The 17622-nt window shown below is 61.7% G+C and overlaps 1 protein-coding gene across 1 annotated transcript in view; it reads left to right on the plus strand.

Annotated features, from left to right (window-relative positions):
• The window catches only part of GAS6 (growth arrest specific 6), a 34913-nt gene that overhangs the window by 14686 nt on the left and 2605 nt on the right, over positions 1-17622 (plus strand). Inside the window, exons 5-13 of the mRNA XM_021696051.1 lie at positions 3523-3645; positions 4356-4478; positions 7644-7766; positions 9301-9422; positions 9820-9938; positions 10293-10482; positions 12053-12217; positions 13280-13448; positions 16536-16708. Coding sequence (XP_021551726.1) covers positions 3523-3645; positions 4356-4478; positions 7644-7766; positions 9301-9422; positions 9820-9938; positions 10293-10482; positions 12053-12217; positions 13280-13448; positions 16536-16708 — 1307 coding nt within the window. The remainder of the gene's footprint in view (positions 1-3522; positions 3646-4355; positions 4479-7643; positions 7767-9300; positions 9423-9819; positions 9939-10292; positions 10483-12052; positions 12218-13279; positions 13449-16535; positions 16709-17622) is intronic.

Consider the following 17622-nt stretch of genomic DNA (forward strand, 5'->3'; position numbering starts at 1 on the left):
GTCAACCCGTGACCTCGGCCTCCGTGGGGTCAACCTGTGACCTCGGCCTCCGTGGGGTCAACCCGTGACCTCGGCCTCCGTGGGGACAACCTGTGACCTCGGCCTCCATGGGGTCAACCTGTGACCTCGGCCTTCGTGGGGACAACCTGTGACCTTGGTCTCCCTGGGGACAACCTGTGACCTCGGCCTCCATGGGGTCAACTTGTGACCTCGGCCCCTCCAAGGGCCGAAGTGACCTCAATGGGGCTTTAGGCAGACATTAGGGGGTGGGGTTTTCGCAGTTTTAGCTTTGTGTCATTTCGGCTTTTTGTTTTTAGCAATTTTTTTTATTGTTGTCAATTTGCTAAACCAGTTTCTTCCTTTGAAATTATGTATCCAAATTGATTAGATAGTTTTAGTTCCTGGGTTTTAGACTGTGCTTTTCCAGAGATTATAAACAATTACCTGGTGCTTCATGCCTCCTGACCACGTGAGGACGTAAAATCATCGAGCTCTTGCTCAAAGGGAGGCCGCAACAATCCTGGGCCATGTCGTGCCCACGTGAGAGATCTTGTGGTGTTAGAGGGACTCGAATTATTCAAACAGCAACGATTCGCTCTGAATGGGCTTGAGGTTTCTGTCCCGGTGGCAGGTGGCCAGGGTGTGGAAGGAAGGGGTGTTCCTGAGCTGCCATTAGGAGGACAGATCTCGTGCCATCGCCATGCTGTGTGAGCTCCCAGCTGACCAGGACGCTGCCTCCCACGCCTGGCCTCTCCATCCTGCCCCTGGGCCAGGCACGCTGTCCTCCATGGGTGCCCGTCAATTCTCCGAAGCCTGGGGCACCCCACAAATGCAGCGCCATCCTTACTGGGGACGAGGCCCCGAGGCCTGCCGCTCAGGAAGGAGGCACGCCCTGCCCGCCCCCCACCCCCAGAGCCAAACCCCAGGCCGCCCCGCAGAAGTTGGTCTCGGCCCCTGAATGCGGGGACCCTGAGGTTTCATTAGAGAGGTTTAGGCATTCTAGGCAAATTCCAAAGTTAACCAGCCCTTGTGCCAAATGCACGGTTACGCACTTGTGAAATAACTAACTCTTTAACCAAGTATGTCAAGTGGAGACACATACCATCCGCCTGCCCTCCCTCCCTCAGGGGCCCCTCCAGGCTCCTGCTGTGAGCAAGTGGCCAGGACCCGGCACACGACCCCTCCTGCCCTCAGAGTCCTTCGGCGCTGGGCTTGACCTCACCCTCCCTGGCCCTTCTGCGCTCCAGAGAGTAACCCGCGGTGCAGCCAGTCCGGCGGCGTGGGGACCGCAGGGCCGACCTGCCAGGCCCCTGGGCAGCTGTGGGATGCACTGTTCCCAGACCCCATTTCCTCATTCCTGCCCATTCCTACTTGCGTGCGGGTAGAAGGCATTTCCCTCGCCCTGCCAAAAACAACTGTGCAAGTGTCACAAAGCCCTTGGGGACGCTGTGTTTGGCCAACACTTGCCACAAGAGGAACCCGTTGACAGACGTGGTCCCAGTTGTTAGGATGCAGGCCAGTATGCAGATTCCCCGAGAAGTGGGACCCTCCCTGACAGGTCACAGACCTGCGTGGGACAAAAGGACGCAGCTCGGCGGAGTGTTGAGTCACGCTGCCAAGGGTGGGCAGGAGACCTGGGGGGTCTGGGGATTGCAGGGCCGGCGAGGCCCAGATGTGGCCCTGCTGGGAATTCGCTGCCGAGGACCAGGGCCAAGCCCTGTGGCAGAAATTCAGAGCCCAGTCCTGGCGTCAGGCTGGAAATGTCAGTCATTTTAGGAAAGAAGAGATGAATTGGTGGTGAGTGCCCACCTGGCCAGCCTCCCCGCGGGACGGACACAGGCCTGAGCTCTGGGCTCTCGGTGGCCCTGTTGGTTCGGGCAGAGGGAAAAGCTGGAATGCCAACACGGAGCCAGACAAGCCTCTCCACCGCGACCCACCCACTGCATGGTTGCGATGGGCCAGTCACTTCGTAAATATGACGGAAGTGTTTGTACCCGGTGGGGGTCCTGTAGGACGCGTGGCCCTGGAGAGGCGGACGCGGGGTGAGAATGTCCTGTGGCTGGGTTGGGCCAGTCCCGGGTGTCACCTGCCCTCCACGGCCGGGCCGGCCCCTCGCCCGGGCCTGGGGATGGGTATCAGCCAGTCGGCCTGGGAGGCCACAGTCCGTAGGGCTGCTGGGGAAGTGTCCTCGTGGCCCTCCGGTGACAACCACCCAGAGTAGCCGGATTTGCCACGACTGTCACTGCAGCTGAAGGGATCTCGAGGTGGCCGTAAGCGCTCGGGTGTCACCTTCCCCTTCATGCTGGCCCTCGGTTTGGACCTTAGCCATGGACCCTGTGCTGTCCAGGGGCTGGACGAGGCACGTGTCCACACTGGAGGACAGGACAGAAACGGGAGCCCACAGAGCCACCTCGAGCTGTTTACTGTCCACACGGGCGTGACAGGAAGGGCGGCCACGGCTTGTCAAGCAACAAAGGCATGAGCACACCCACACAGGGGCTGGGAGGGACAACGAGCAGGCTGATCTGGAGCCGGAGATCTCGTGGGCCTGCTGTGTGAAGGGCACGGTGGGTGTGGCGGAGGCCGGTCTGTGCCCGAGGGCAGTGCAGACAGACAGATGTCAGGCATCAGCTCCCTCGTTGAGATTTCCAGAGACCTGGTCGGGGGGGTGAGCTTCAGAGACTCAGGGCTGGCCCTCTCCCTACGGCCTGCCTGCCTGGCCGGCCTGGCATTCTCTGCCCCCGCGGCTTCGGGCTGAGCAGCTCCGGGACAGAGGAGTCCCTCCTTGCCTGCCCACCTGCCATAGCCCAGCAGAGGATTCTTGGAGCTCTGCTGTCCACCTCCAGCACCCTGGAACGTGCGGCTGCCCATGGGTGGGGCTCTGCCTCAGCCTCTGAGGTCGGGGATGGTCCCTGGGAGCTGGAGCCTCAGCGGCCTATGCGAAGCTCTTCACACACTGAGCCCCTGGAAGGCGCTCCATGTGACAGTCTCAACCATAGCCCCTAAAGCAGGTGGAAATTGTTCGGTGATTGATGCTCTGGGCCGGGCAGACCGCCGCCCGAGCAAGGGGGTCAGAGCAAACCGGCTGGCACCCCTCTCTGGAAGGGCCAGGGCAGCCCCCCATCCAGTGACGGGTGTGGGGGTGCTCCTGCAGCAGCCAAGCCCTGGCGGGGGAGGGCGTTGGCAAAGGTCGGTGGTAGGGTTTGAGTGGACAGGGTGCCTGGCCTGGGAAGGTGGGGGTGTGTTCCTCATGTGACCCCTCGGGTCAGCCAGGGGTCAGTGGGCCTGCTCCTTGTGAGGTCAGAGCGTATGGAGTCGGACCAGGCCCTGCCCGATGGGCAGGTGGCCACTCCCTCTGAGCTGACCTGGATTTCTTGGACCCGGACAAGGGTCTGGCCAGCCTTTCCCAGGACTGCCCTCCTGCCCGGAGGTGGGGTCTGTGCCACCAGCCTGGGCCTGCCTCGTGCCCACCCCTGAGCTGCTCCCTCCCAGCTGACCCTTTTCTCCTTTCTTTTGATGCAGACCTGCCTGACCAGTGTTCCCCGAACCCCTGCGACAAGAAGGGGACCCAAATGTGCCAGGACCTCATGGGCAACTTCTACTGCCAGTGCAGGGCCGGCTGGGGCGGGCGGCTCTGTGACAGAGGTGAGGGGGCCCTGCAGCCACGGGCCGGGTGGCGGGACTCTTGGGGGAGGGGCTGTGGCCCCTCCCTCTGTTTCCAGCCTGCCCCGCCCCCGGGGACACAGGGGGCTTGTTCCAGCTAAGGCAGGAATCCCAGGCTGTCCGGGGACCTGGCCACTCAGGGGCGGAGGGAGAGCAGGGGCAGGGATGCCCCCGGGGCCCCTCCAGCCCCCGAGAGCAGGAATATTCAGACAGTGTGGGAAGGCCCTGCTTCTGCCCCCAAGCGCTGGGTGCTGTCCAGTTTGAGAAGCATCGGCTGCTGCTGGCGGCCTGGAATGAAGGAAGGAGCCACCATTGGGCTGCCCCAGGGGGCTTGGTGTCTGGGGACGAGAGAGTTTCACGGCCAGCCTCCCTATCTGCAGTGGGGGGCGGGGGGGGATGCCCAGGACCTGGTTACCTCGGGTGGCCCCTTCACGGCGGTGCCGAGCCACCCCGGGCGGCAGGGGGGCTGCGCATGTGGGACTCGGCAGGCTGAGTCTGGCCAGATCCACCCTCTTCAGCCCCCGCCCTCCGCCCGTGCACACTGCGGGCACGGAGCTGGCCCCGAGGGCCATCACCACCCCCAGTGCTGCGGGGTCTCCCTCTGCCCTCCTGCCCACGGCACAGACGCGTGCCCCCTGGGGGTCGTGTGTCAGCTCCGGGCACTCCCCAGTCTCTCTGTGTCCTGTGTCCAGATGTGAATGAGTGCAGCCAGCAGAACGGGGGCTGCAACCAAATATGCTTCAACAAGCCGGGCAGCTTCCACTGCGCCTGCTACAGCGGCTACGCCCTCTCCCCCGACGGCAGGACCTGCCGAGGTAACGCCCGGGCTGCGAGCCCCTCCCTGCCTCCCTGTGCCCACCCCCCGCTCCTCCCCTTGTTGTTTGTGCAGTTGCCAAGTTGCCAGAGTCAGCCCGATGACCAGATTGCTGAAGTTGGCAGTCCCGTGTGCTCCTCTGAGAGAGGCTCTAGGAGGGCGGGAAGAGGGTGGAGGGCAGCCTGCAGAGCACATGTCCGGGCATGTCAGCGGCCACGGGAGCTGCCCCAGCACCCGGCACAGGATGACTCACCGGGGTCTGAGGACCGGCCAGCCCAGCTGAGGAGACCTCCCCTGCTGCCCCAGGAAGGGGAAGCAGCTGCATGCATCCGTGTGACCGGAGCCCAGGACGGAGCCCCGGAAGCCCAGACGGGCTGGGGCGGGAGCAGAGCCTTCCTCTGACCTGGGAGGCGCGCCTGTCCACGCCCGCCCGGCTTGCTTCCCCAGGGCCCCGACACCCGCTTCCCTCCGGCAGAGGCCTGCTGTCCACTGAGCAAAGCAGAAGCAACTCAGCCCTCCCTCAGTCTGGGGGCCCCGTGGCCCCGCGCCCTGACCACCCCAGAAAGTCTGCAAAAGAAGGGCAGCCCACTTTACCGGGGGCTCTCACCCTCGCCGCCCCCGCCCCTGCCCTCCGACACAGACCTGCTGGCATCCACTGCTGGCGTGTCCCTGAGAACCTGGACCTTTCTTCGGTGCTACCCGCCTACCTGGGGGTGGGACAGAGGGCTGAGGGAGAAGCAGCCTCAGGAGAAGGCTCACGCGGTGGCCAGCGCCACAGGTGAACCTCTGAGTCGGACAGGACGAGGGGCCCCCTTCCCAGAGCTGCCGGCTGGTCCCGAGGCCAGAAGAAAGGGACGTTTGTGAGAGCGGCCGAGGGCGTCCCCATGTTGGGCACAAGGACTGAACACATTCGCCCAGTGGCCTCCGGATCCCTGTTCTCTGCAGCCCTCAGTTCGCGTGCGGGGCGCCGTGCTGCCGGAGCGTCCTCGGGGCCAGTGGCTGATGGTGCTGAGTGCCACGCGGGAAGTCCTGCTCTAGCCTCCTCGGAAGCCCCTGAGAGGCAGAAGTCTACTTCCCACCCACTCACCAAGTCTGTGGTGTGTGAGAGAGCCTGAGGGATGCCCTGCTTCCCAGCGCCCTTCCCCTCGGCGCCACGTGCAGGACAGGGCGGCGGGGTCCTGCACCCGCGGGTTCGGCGGCCGCTCTCCGTAGCATGACTGATTCATGATGAGCGTGATGGCAGGTGCCCACCTCCGCTGCCAGGTTTCAGGGTGTGCCTGCCGATACCAGCTCACGTACACCCTTCCTCTTGACCATCACCTGTTTCTCTGGGGACCCTGGACCCCAGACCCAGCCAAAGGAGGAGGCTGTGGGGAACGAGGAGCCTTGTCACTGTGGTACGGACTTTCCATCTTCTCCTCGATCAGACCCTGAGATGCTGGGAAGGGGGCAGTGGGGTCGCTGCACCCCACTTCTACAGCCCCCCAGCATCCTGAGACAGGGACTCGGGCCTCTCCATTGTCTCTCCTCGGCTGCAGGAAGGGATCTCCAAGCCGTGTGGCAGGGAGGTGGGCCGGGTGGGGCCTCTCCTGGGGGAGAGCCAATGAGGCCCCGGGGTGAGTGGGGCAACAGGGAGCAGGGCCTGTTTGGGGCCACAGGGCCACACAGGACTGGGTCTAGGCTCTCTGTGCCTCTGCCCGGTGCCAAGGCCATGCCCTGTGTGCTGCATCAGCTCTCCCGGTCACTGTGCTCTGTGGCGAATGGTCGGACAGCAGCAACTTAACGGGCCAAGTGCTGGCAGGGTGCAGGGTGCAGGGGCCAAGAGCCTGGGGTCACGGGGCCCTCGGACATTGCTCGGCCCCATGGGCCCCCAGCCCCACCCATCATGGCTCTGTGGCCGTGGCTGATGGCCAGTGTGGGAGAAGAAGCCGGGGTGGCGTGGGGCCGAGTGGGCACGTGGGGTCCAGAGCTTCGTGCACCGTTTCCTGTGGGGAGGGGACGGCCTGGGATGCCCTGATGTGCTGGAACAAGGCAAGGACAGGAGGCCCTCCCTGGTGCTGCCGCCGGCCATCCTGCAGGGCCCTGGGATTTGGGGACACGCAGGCTCTCGGGCCCTCCCGCCACCACAAGTGCTGCGGGGGCTTTGGTGAGCTTCTGTGCAGCGGCTGAGGCTGAGGGAGACCTGCTGCCGCGGCGGCGTCTCGCAGGCTGGGTTCGGAGAGCTTCACGCTAACCAGGCATCCTTTGTGCGGGGCCCGTGTCCTGCAGCCCAAGTGTGAGCGCGGTGCCTGCCCAAGGGCGGTGTCCCCCCAGGTGTGGCCAGTGCCCGTCAGGAGCCAGCACCCACCTGCTGACGGGCGGAGGCTCCTGAGCTCCTGGACGTGGGGCTGGCTCAGCCTGGCTCTTGGGCTGAAACAGAGGCTCAGAGGCAGACGGACAGAGTGAACCCAGCGGCGTTCACACTGCCTCTGGGGGGCACCTGTTGCTGCCTGGCTTTTTCCCACGGTCGGTGAGCGACATGCTAGGGTTTTCGTGTTGGAGAGCCTGTGTTTGTTGGTAAGCTGCCCTCGTAAGGAGTTAGGGATCATTGTGAGGCTCCGTGACACAGGGGTTATTCGCTGTCTGAGGAATCCGTGTTGTTTGAAGTCATAATTGCACTTTCTAGACACCCCTTCTGTCCCTGGCGGAAATGGGTTTTTAACTGCAGAGGTTTTGGACTTGTTGTTTGCCAAGGTGGCAGAATGGATGGAGCCTCCGGAAGAGCCTCGATAATTGATCATTACTGTGGTGTTTGATTTCCATCAGAGGGGCCTGTTGTGTGGGGCTCCAGGGACCAGGGGCACCTCCATTCAGGAGGCCCCGGGGAGTCCTCCCTCACCTTCCTGTGCCTGAGCACTCACCCCCTGCGCAAGCACAGCCCTATCCACCGGTCCGAGGTCAACCTTGTCACCTGGGATCCCGGTCGGAAACGCCCCCCGCCCCCCACGCCTGAGCCTGGGGCTGCAGGGTCCAGCAGATGGAGCGAGGGGAGGAGGGCCTAGGCAGCCCAGGAGCTGAGCTGAGCGCCGCCCAAGGCTGTGGCTCACACTGCAGCACCTCCCTGACCAGCCGTGGACTGGCCACTGGCGGAAACAGCCCTGGTCAAGTGCTCTGCTTTCTCTTGCAGATGTGGATGAGTGTGCAAATGGAGGTGCCTGTGGGGAGGCGCACTGCAGGAACCTGCCAGGCTCCTATTCCTGCCTCTGTGACGCGGGTTATGCGTTCAGCTCCCAGGAGAAGATCTGCCAAGGTACCCCTCCACACACATGCACGCCGTATGCCACACTCACACCTGTGAACACGTGTGTGCATCCATGCACACACAGCACATGCAACGTCACGCATGTGGCTAACACACATGCATGTGCACACACATGCGTGTGCACACACATGTGAACACGTGTGGGCTCGTGTGCGCATCCATGCACACACAGCACATGCACACGTCACGCATGTGGCTAACACACATGTGTGTGCACACACTCACACCTGTGAACACGTGTGGGCTCGTGTATGCATCCATGCACACACAGCACATGCAACGTCACGCATGTGGCTAACACACATGCGTGTGCACACACATGTGAACATGTGTGGGCTCGTGTGCGCATCCATGCACACGCAGCACATGCACACGTCACACATGTGGCTAACACACGTGTGTGCACACACTCGTGGGCTCGTGTGTGCATGCATACACAGCACATGCACACGTCACACATGTGGCTAACACACATACGTGTGCACACACTCACACTTGTGAACACGTGTGGGCTCGTGTGCATATCCATGCACACACAGCACATGCACACATCACACATGTGGCTAACACACATGCGTGTGCACACACTCACACATGTGAACACGTGTGGCCTCGTGTGCACATCCATGCACACATCACACATGAGGCTAACACACATGCATGTGCACACACCCCTGTGAACACGTGTGGGCTCGTGTATGCATCCATGCATGTGTCACACACGTGGGTAACACATGCATGTGCACACCTGTGTGTGCTCATGTACGTATCCATGCACACATCACACGCATGGGTAACACATGCATGTGCACACACCTGTGAACACATACAAGCTTGTGTATATGTGTGTGCGTGCCCACGCATTTGCACACACATCACCCATGTGTGCATACCATACACATATGCATCCCCAGGTGCCTCTTCATGCAACAAGGCACCTTCTCCAAACTGCCGCGGACACAGTAAAGATTTGAGGAGGAGGGACCCCTGTGCCACTGTGACAGATGAACCTCTAGCCAACCCTCAGGTCAACCTGCTGTGTTTGGGGACAGCTAATGAGCACTTCCTGTGTCCCGTGAGCACAGAGAGGGCTTGTTTTCTTACCAGTCTTCCTGCCCTTCCCTTCCAAGGGGAAAGTGGGGTGGCCCCAGCCTGCACACCCTCCACACCCTCCTCCGTGTTCCCTGCAGGGTGTCCCTTGGGCCCCTGAAGCAGCCGCAGGGACACCTGCCAACGGCACCAGACCCTTCAGACCCTCAAGCCAAGAACTGCATAGACGTGGTTTGTGCACTGACCTGGTAGCTTGTTCCTTCAGCTGGAGAAGAAGCAGAGGAAGAGACCACTGACCAGCCCTGCACGTGGCTGCAGAGCTGGGGGAGCGCAGGGTGTGGCCTGGGGTGGGTGCCTCCTGAGTCACACGCTCTGGAGCTCATTTTCACGGTGAGCACACCATGGGCATGATCGGAGAGATGGCGTGGGCGCTGCACATGGTGAAGTTTGCCTGTCTCCCTTGTGGTGGCAGATGTGGACGAGTGTGCGGACGGGCGCTGTGAGCAGGCCTGCGTCAACTCCCCAGGGGGTTACACCTGCCACTGTGACGGGCGTGGAGGCCTCAAGCTGTCCCCGGACATGAACACCTGCGAGGTAGTGTCCTCAGGGAAACGGGGCCACCAGAAAACCTGGTGTCCCTGGGGCCGGTGGCGGTGCAAGACAGGATGTCTGTCCCATGCATGACATCTCGAGGGCAGCTCCCCACCCACAAGTGACCCGGTGGCCTGCGCCCAGAGCACACACTGCCCTCCCTGTCCACGTGCTCGGGCTCTGGGACACGTGTGCAGTCAGAGTCTCCTGACTCACCGGCTGGACCCCCGCTCGGCTCACACCTGCCGGTCTCTGGGCTGTAACAGGCTCTGGGTTTCGGTCAGAGCCCGGCCAGCAGAGCGGCAGACACGGGGCTCCACTGCGTCCTGACAGACCCCTGTGACTGGGAGGGGCTGTCCCGGGGGCGCCCCGCCTGACACCCCTTGTTCCCATCCCACAGGATATTTTGCCCTGCGTGCCTTTCGATGTGGCCAAAAGCATGAAGTCCTTGTACCTGGGCCGCATGTTCAGCGGGACGCCCGTGATCAGACTGCGCTTCAAAAGGCTGAAGCCCACCAGGTGAGAGGCAGCTCACGCAGGGCAGAGCAAAGCACAGTGGACGGGAGCCCAAGGGATGGCCGGCCCGACACTTCTGGGGACCGCAGACCCCCAGGCCATGCCCCGGGCAGCACCCCAGTGGTCCTGGCGGTCAGCCCAGTCCCTGCCCAGCCACGGCAGCACGGTTCCAGCTCTGGGCCTCCGGGTCAGCATGGGAGCCCGCCACTGCGGGGGCGCTGCTTCTGTCACCCAGGAAAGCGTCCCAGGCTGCCCGCACACCTGCTGTTCTTCCCCGTCTGTCTGGGTCTCATGGGGCAGGAGGCCGTGAGCCGCCAGTCCATGTGTCACCTGTTTGTTTCTTGTGCTGGCACTCAGGCTGGTCGCCGAATTCGACTTCAGGACCTTTGACCCCGAAGGCGTCCTCTTCTTTGCTGGAGGCCATCAAGACAGCGCCTGGATCGTGCTGGGCCTGCGAGCCGGCCGGCTGGAACTACAGCTCCGTTACCACGGTGTCGGCCGCGTCACCAGCAGTGGGCCTGTCATCAACCACGGCATGTGGCAGACGGTGAGTGTGGCCACCACCGCCCCCCAGGCCGGCCGGGGTCGGGGGCTCCTGGGGGAGGGCCCTGGCATTTGCACACCCGGCAGTTAGCGGACACCGCACAGGAAGTTCACAGTTGATGGGTCAGGAGCTGCAGTCTCAGCAAGGCTGTTCCCCCGGGACACTGGGCTGTGTCCCCAGACGGTTCTGTTCCTCATAGCTGCCAAGAGCTGTGGGGGCTGCTGGTCACCCTGGAGCACACAGGAGGCCCCACCGCAGAAAACTGTCCGGTTCAGAATGTCCGTGGCGCTGAGGCTGGGGCCCCTGGGCTGAGGTCTGGGCACGGCTCCCATGTCCGTGTGTCTGCACCATCCTGGGACCCGGCTCCTGCGGCCTGTGCCATTCCTGCAGAAACCCAGACACACTCACACGCGGGCGCATCCTTCTGGAGAACGCCCTGCCCACCCAGAGCCTGACCTGTCGGTCCCGCTGAGACCACTGCCCTGACCTGCACCCCAAGGCCCAGAACACAGCAGTCTGTGACACGCAGGAGCCTTCCAGAAGTTCAGAGGCCCCTGGTTGGAAGTGGGCTTTTAGAAGTAAGCACTTGAGAGAGAAAAGCATTCTTTTTCCCTTTGGAAGTTCAGATAAAATGGGAAATTCTGAATAAAAACAGCGTGGACGTTTGCTAATCTCCATCCTGTGGTCAGGCCCGCTGCCTTCTTTCTCGAGCTCCTGAAGCACAGGTATTTCCAGAGCGGCGGGAGGGACACTGGCAGCAAAGCTCAGATAACATAGCAGAGCCGGAGGGTCGCGGCCGCCCTCGGGGTCGGGGGCCAGGCGCTCTGCACGGGCAGCAGGAGGGGCCCCAGGGAGGGAGGGGGCTGGAGGCAGTGCCCCGGTGAGGAAGCTGGGGGATGCATGACCCAGTTGGTACAGCTGCCCCACCCGAGGCATGAACTGGCTGCCCAGGGTGGGGTCAGCCCAGAAGCAGCCCCTCCGTCCTCCCTCTCCTGACGCCGTCCTGCTCCCCCTCTTGACCACACTCTGACCCACGCACCTCCATGTTTCCCACGTTAACCAAAAAGGAAATTGATGGACTTTTGGGGGCTAGGAGGACACACAGAGTGTAGAGAGATGGGTTTTTACTTCTCCTGCATGGAAAGGAGGAAAGAATGCAAACTTGTGGAGTGAATCCACACGCCCAAGCAGCATCCCGTCTGTGCCGGGCACCTAATTACCTGCTGGGATTCAGCAGCGTGCCCTCCTGCCCTCAGTGGGGCACCGCTGTGCACAGGGGAAGTGAAGCGCCAAAGTGGGAGGCAGTGGCTTCAGCCGGGATTCCCGCTCCCTGGAAGCAGATTGTGGCGGGGCTTCGAGAAGCTCCGGAGGGGCCCGGAGGAGTGGCCCCCAGTGGCTCCACGTGGAGGAGGCGTGAAGGGAGAAGCCAGGCTGGGGGGCCCGTCAGGGCCTGGAGGGAGGTTGTGTTGGCGCGGGGGACAGCGAGAGTGCAGGCGACGACGTTGCTCCCTGCCCTGGGGTGATGGGGCGCTTTTGCAAGGTGCGCCCCCCTCACGGCCCTGGTCTTCTCCAGATCTCCGTGGAGGAGCTGCACCGGAATCTGGTCGTCAAGGTGAACAAGGACGCTGTCATGAAGATAGCGGTGGCCGGGGATCTGTTTCAGCTGGACAGAGGGCTGTACCATCTGAATCTTACCGTGGGAGGCATTCCCTTCAAGGAGAAGGACCTGGTGCAGCCTGTGAGTACTGTCCTTAGCCGCGGTGTGGGAGCCCAGGCTCCCACGGAGGACAGGCGTGGCCGCGAGCTGCCGTGTTTCGCGCTCACCACGCTCAGGCAGCGGTTTCCCGGATGCACCAAGTGTCCCTGTGAGACTCCCTTGAGTTTTCATCTGAAGCAATAATAAAAATGCCTGTTTTGCAGTGGAGATAAAACACAATGAAATTATTCTTTACCAAAAGGAACGGTCAACTTTTTTGGACAATTCCCAAGAGCATTTGGGTTGTTAACCCTGCCGGGATTTCCACAGGGGAGAAAGACTAACGGGGAGGTCAGTACTAGTCATCCCTCAAAGCCCTGCCCGGCCTCAGCCCTCACCCTCGTCAGGATCCCTCCGTCACCCAGCATGTGGATGGCCAGGGCCAGAATCCTCCACCCTGTGATGATGATTCCCACACAAATGGGAGAAGCGGGTCACGGGCACTTTGACGTTCCTCTGGTGGGAGGTGTTGGCCTGGTCCTCCCTGCAGGGGTGGAGGATGATGTCTTGTATACAACCTGGGGCATCAGACCCCATTCCAGGGGTCCCACAGTTGCTGTTTACACCTCCTCATTTTACCGACCAGGCAAGGGTGACCCAATTTGCTCTAAACCATGTAGCAAGTTCATGGTGCACTGGAATTAGCCGCTCAGCCCCCAGACTCACATTTCCAGAGGTACCAGGCACCATGTGTACCCTCGTCCACATCCTTCCAGTGGGCGGTCAGCGCTCTGCTTTGGGAGTGAGTGGGCAAACCCAATGCAGCCAGAAAAGGTGGGCATCCATAAAGGGTGCACGACATCCTTACCTTGCTTGGGAAGAGGACCCACGTGAGTGCAAGGACTCATTCTGTCCAGTGAGGAGCCCTTTCCGGAAATAAACAGTCTCCGCAAGTAGGACTTGTCCATTTTGCAGTAGATTTGCACACGCCTGAGCGTGTGACCAGGGTGGCACCAGCCACATGGCCTCCCGCCGTGGTGTCTGGGAGCCTGTGATGTGGCTACGTGGTCCTGGGAAACCACTGGGATTTCTCTGTCCTTCCAGATAAACCCCCGTCTGGACGGCTGTATGAGGAGCTGGAACTGGCTAAATGGTGAAGACACCACCATCCAAGAGACGGTGAAAGCAAACCCCAAGATGCAGTGCTTCTCTGTGACGGAGAAAGGGTCCTTCTACCCCGGGAGCGGGTTTGCCTTCTACAGCCTGGATTACAGTAAGTCTCAGCTCCGACGTGGGCACGGCCGTGGTCGTGCTTCTGCACAGTATGCAGGGCAAATAGACAAAGCAGAAACAGCTTCCTCGGACAGCGGTGTCCAGGATAAGCTGATGACCCCACGGGCTGGGCCTGCCGCTCAGGGTGGCTGCTCCCAGTCAGGGTTTCCAGTGAGCCGGCGAGGAAGAAATGGCCGATGGGAACAGATGTCCACCTTGCTTGCGCTGGGACAGCTGGGGGTGGGCAGGCAGGTGGGACGGAAGGGTCTGAGGGGATGCTTGCAGAACGTCCTCGGACAAGATGAGCTTAGGTTTGTCCAAGCTCTGCTTGCAGTCACCAGAGCCTTGTGAGGAAACAGGGGCAGCATCCAGAGATGGCAGGTGGCTGCCTCTAGGACTCCAGCGGGCTCAGGTGTTGAAGGGAAGAACCAGAGGAGCAGGGGTGGTGGCCGGCCCTGCCGTGTTGCCAGGACCCTGGGGCTCTCGGCAGAGCTGGGTCCGGCCCCGCCAACGTTGAGGGCACGCAGGGGGAAGAAGCCACACCTGCAGGAACAGCCCTTCTTGAAGCTCCCGTGACGTCCACGCACAGCCGAGGAGGTGGGGCGGGCGGTCGAGGGCCCCTTGCCCTGAGCCCACGCCCAGTGGACATCTGGCCGTCGTGTAGCGAGAGGGGCTGCAGGGGGCCGGGGGCTGGCCGGAGGCCCTCCCACCTCTGGAACGCAGGGCCCGTCCTTCCTTAGCACAAAACACAAGCCTCTTTCCTTTTATTACCAAATTCACTTTACTGTAAAAACTCATAACCCTAACACGCTGACCAAGGAGCAGTCACTTAAACACACACTTTACGTTGCACGAATTGACGTTCTGAATCACCAGGCTGTGGGAGCTCTCGGATGCTGGCGTGAATCCCATGAACAGCGCGGGTCGTGGTGACGGCTAAGCAGTTCTATTGTCTGACTCTGGGCTCCGTGGATTTTCCCTAATCCTTCCCTTAGTTAGCTTTAAAATTAACCCTGATTCTGGAGCACTCATGCGCTGGAGCCCTTAATGGTCACTGTGCCTGGAGAGCGAGGACAGCCGTGTACGGGGCCCAGGGAAATGTCCAGGCGCGTGGCCGTGTGGGGTCTCTGGTGGGTTCACGGCCCAGGTCCCTGCCACGCAGCCCACGTCCAGAGGCTGTCTGTCTGGTGGCCCTTAAGGCGCCTCTGTTCCCCGCCTCTGGCCAACACCCTGGTGCAGACAGGCTCCCAGGGGGCTGCAGCGGCTGCTCCCCAGGGCCATCCCAGGCTCTGCCCTGCCTCTGTCCACGTGGCGCTCGCAGCCCCTCTCTTCCCAAATGGCGAGCTGGTTGTGTTAAATTACAACCCACACCGCCTCTCCAAGAGGACGGGGGCCACACCCCCTTCCACAGCACTCCCCCACGCGTCCACTCCAGCACCTGTGGGCCCCCGGGCTCAGAGGACACGGGGCCTGCTCCTCCTTCCTTAGTGAGGCGGCCATCCCCTCAAGACCTGGGGTCACCACCCCTCTCTATCTTTGCTTTAATGGTCAAAACCCTTCTTGTGCCATTAAAGGTATTACCGAGAAAAGAACCACCCAATACAATACACATGTTATTCCTTTAGTTTTCATGGTTATACAGGAAAATCTAGAACATCATCATAATATTTAATATAAAATCTCGCCTGTAAAGCACTTCATGACCTTTCCTCGAAGCATCATCCCCACTTCCTGTGCTGGGACACAGGCCTGGGCAGAATCCGCAGTGGCGTGTCCCCTTACGTGGAGCACCATGGTCCGCGCACGATTCTGCAGCTGGCTTTGTCAGTCAGTTCTATGACAGCAAAGGCCAGAGGGTATTTAGAAGTCTATGCATTTTTAATAAACCTCCAACGATACCATTTTATAACTCAGAAGAGCCTCCTTGGGATGTCCCAGAGTCTGTACCCAGCAGCAGTTGGAGGTGGGAGACCTCACTCCCCCCCACCCCAAGAGGCCCCCGGCACAGCCAAGGCCCCAGCATCGGAAGCACTTCCGACCACACCATGCACCTGGTCCCGTCACAGGAAAACTCGGTGCCAGGAAACACTCCTCTCCTCTGATGGAAATAAAGGCAACACTTGGCCACAGGGAAGATCGCTGGTTTTTTTGGTTTTGTTTTTGGTTTTTTGGCTGCTTTTTCCAGTTCTGCGTGCATTCAATTCAGTGGACAATTATCAGGAACGGACCATAGCAGACCCCACTTAGGGCCGGGAGACCCACAGATGGTTCAGGGTGCTCGCAGTCCAGTGGAACCCAGGTCATGGTTCACCTCGGCGCCAGCCCACCTGCGGCAAGGTCGTCTGAGCTCCCATGGATGCAGCCCCTGCTCCGGCATCACCCTCCCGAACGGGCTCCTTCGTCGGGACGCTGACAGTCTCTGAGACAGACGCACCCAAGCCATGGGGCGGAGGGTGTCTTCGCGTGTTGCCGTCAGCAGACGATTCAAGTGTATGGAGGAAATGTGCATTGTATTTGCCCCCAGAGAACCACGGTCCAGCCCTTTCTACCAAAATGTTTTCTGGAACTGTCCGTGCAAGATCCGTAGGGATACCCTACACGTCTTCCACTCGGACGCTCGTGCGTCCTATCACTCATACGTCACGTACGTAGACACAGGCGCCCAAGTGAGGGGTAAAGTGGTGGCCATGCTGCGCTCACGGCGTGAAGCCGTGGGGTCTAAGAAGGGCGCGTGGTGCTGCTTGCCTTCTAAGGTCTTCCAAGCACGTCTGACTTGGTCGAGCCCCCTGAAGGGTGCAGGTGAGATGCCGTGGGGTTGAGGGCCGGGCGCTCCAGTGTGTCCTGCAGGAGAGGAAGGGGGGATGCCAGGGAGGGGCGCCCACGGCCCATGGGGCACATGGTGGGTCAGGCGCTGGCAGCCAGCGAGGACACAGCCACCCCCGGGGGCCCACATGCTCCCCAGTGGTCGGCTCCCTGGGGACAGGCTGTCCCGTGGCCTCCACAGCAAGGCGGGGCCGACGGCTGCCACCCCCACTCACCCCGGCCGGCCCCGCCTGGATCACCTTCTGATGTGCGGCCCTCACCGCAGCCCAGACATCCGCGGACGTCAGCATGGAAGCAACCTGGCAGATAGAGGTCGTGGCTCGGATCCGCCCCGTTACCGACACGGGGGTGCTGTTGGCGCTGGTGGGCAGTGACCACGTGGTGGTCCTCTCCGTGGCCCTGGTTGACTACCACTCCACCAAGAAGCTCAAGAAGCAGGTACCCCTCGCTGCTACCCCAGGCCTCCCCTCCCGGGCGGGTCCCCAGATTCTGCCTCGGGAGGCTCTGTCCCCACATCGCACGGCCCTCACGGGTCCGACAGCCGCAGGGCTGAGGACACTGCTGACCCGAGGTCGCCCAGCAGCCTGGGGGCAGAGCCGTGTGGGCCGCGGCCCGGGAGTAGTTATGCGGTGGGGCAACTTCCCACCAGACAGTCAGCCGACGTAGCAGTTTAGAACAACGTGCCTCGGTCGGTCACTCACCTCTGTGTCACACCACTTCCCTGACCAGTGCAGACTTCTGGTTTCTCCTGCACACTCAGATGTGCCTGCCTGGACCGAGCCCCTGGGTGCTTCAGGCCTGTGTCCAGCCAGCCCTTCACACCCAACCAAGTTGACCACCGCTGTGTGGGACCCCCTGTTGCTCAGAGAACAGCCAAGGGGCAGAGGAAGGAACTTTTATTCGCTCGCCTCTGTCCAAAGTGGGCGGACCTGGCTGAGCGGGAGGGTGCGTGCGCCCCTGGCCAGCCTGCCCCACCACTGGTCCAGCGCTAGGCTCCCCGGACTGGGAAGTAGCAGGCCCGCCGCAGACCCCCCAGCACCGAGCACTAGTCCACACACTGTCTGGACCTGCAGACAAACAGCTCGGGCACCCACAGGGCACTGCCGACCCTCCCAGGGCGCGAACAGTGAACGACGCTGGGCCAGCTGTGTGACCATCCCCTGTTGTGTCTGTCCCCTGCTGTGTGTCCATCCCCTGCTGTGTGTCCATCCCCTGCTGTCAGACTGTCTGTCCCCTGTTGGGCTGTGTGTCCGTCCCCTGCTGTGTGTCCGTCCCCTGCTGTTGGACTGTGTGTCTGTCCCCTGATATGTTTGTCCCCAGCTGTGTGTCCGTCCCCTGCTGTCGGGCTGTGT

Source organism: Neomonachus schauinslandi, chromosome 3, assembly GCF_002201575.2.
Source record: "Neomonachus schauinslandi chromosome 3, ASM220157v2, whole genome shotgun sequence".
NCBI lineage: Eukaryota > Metazoa > Chordata > Mammalia > Carnivora > Phocidae > Neomonachus > Neomonachus schauinslandi.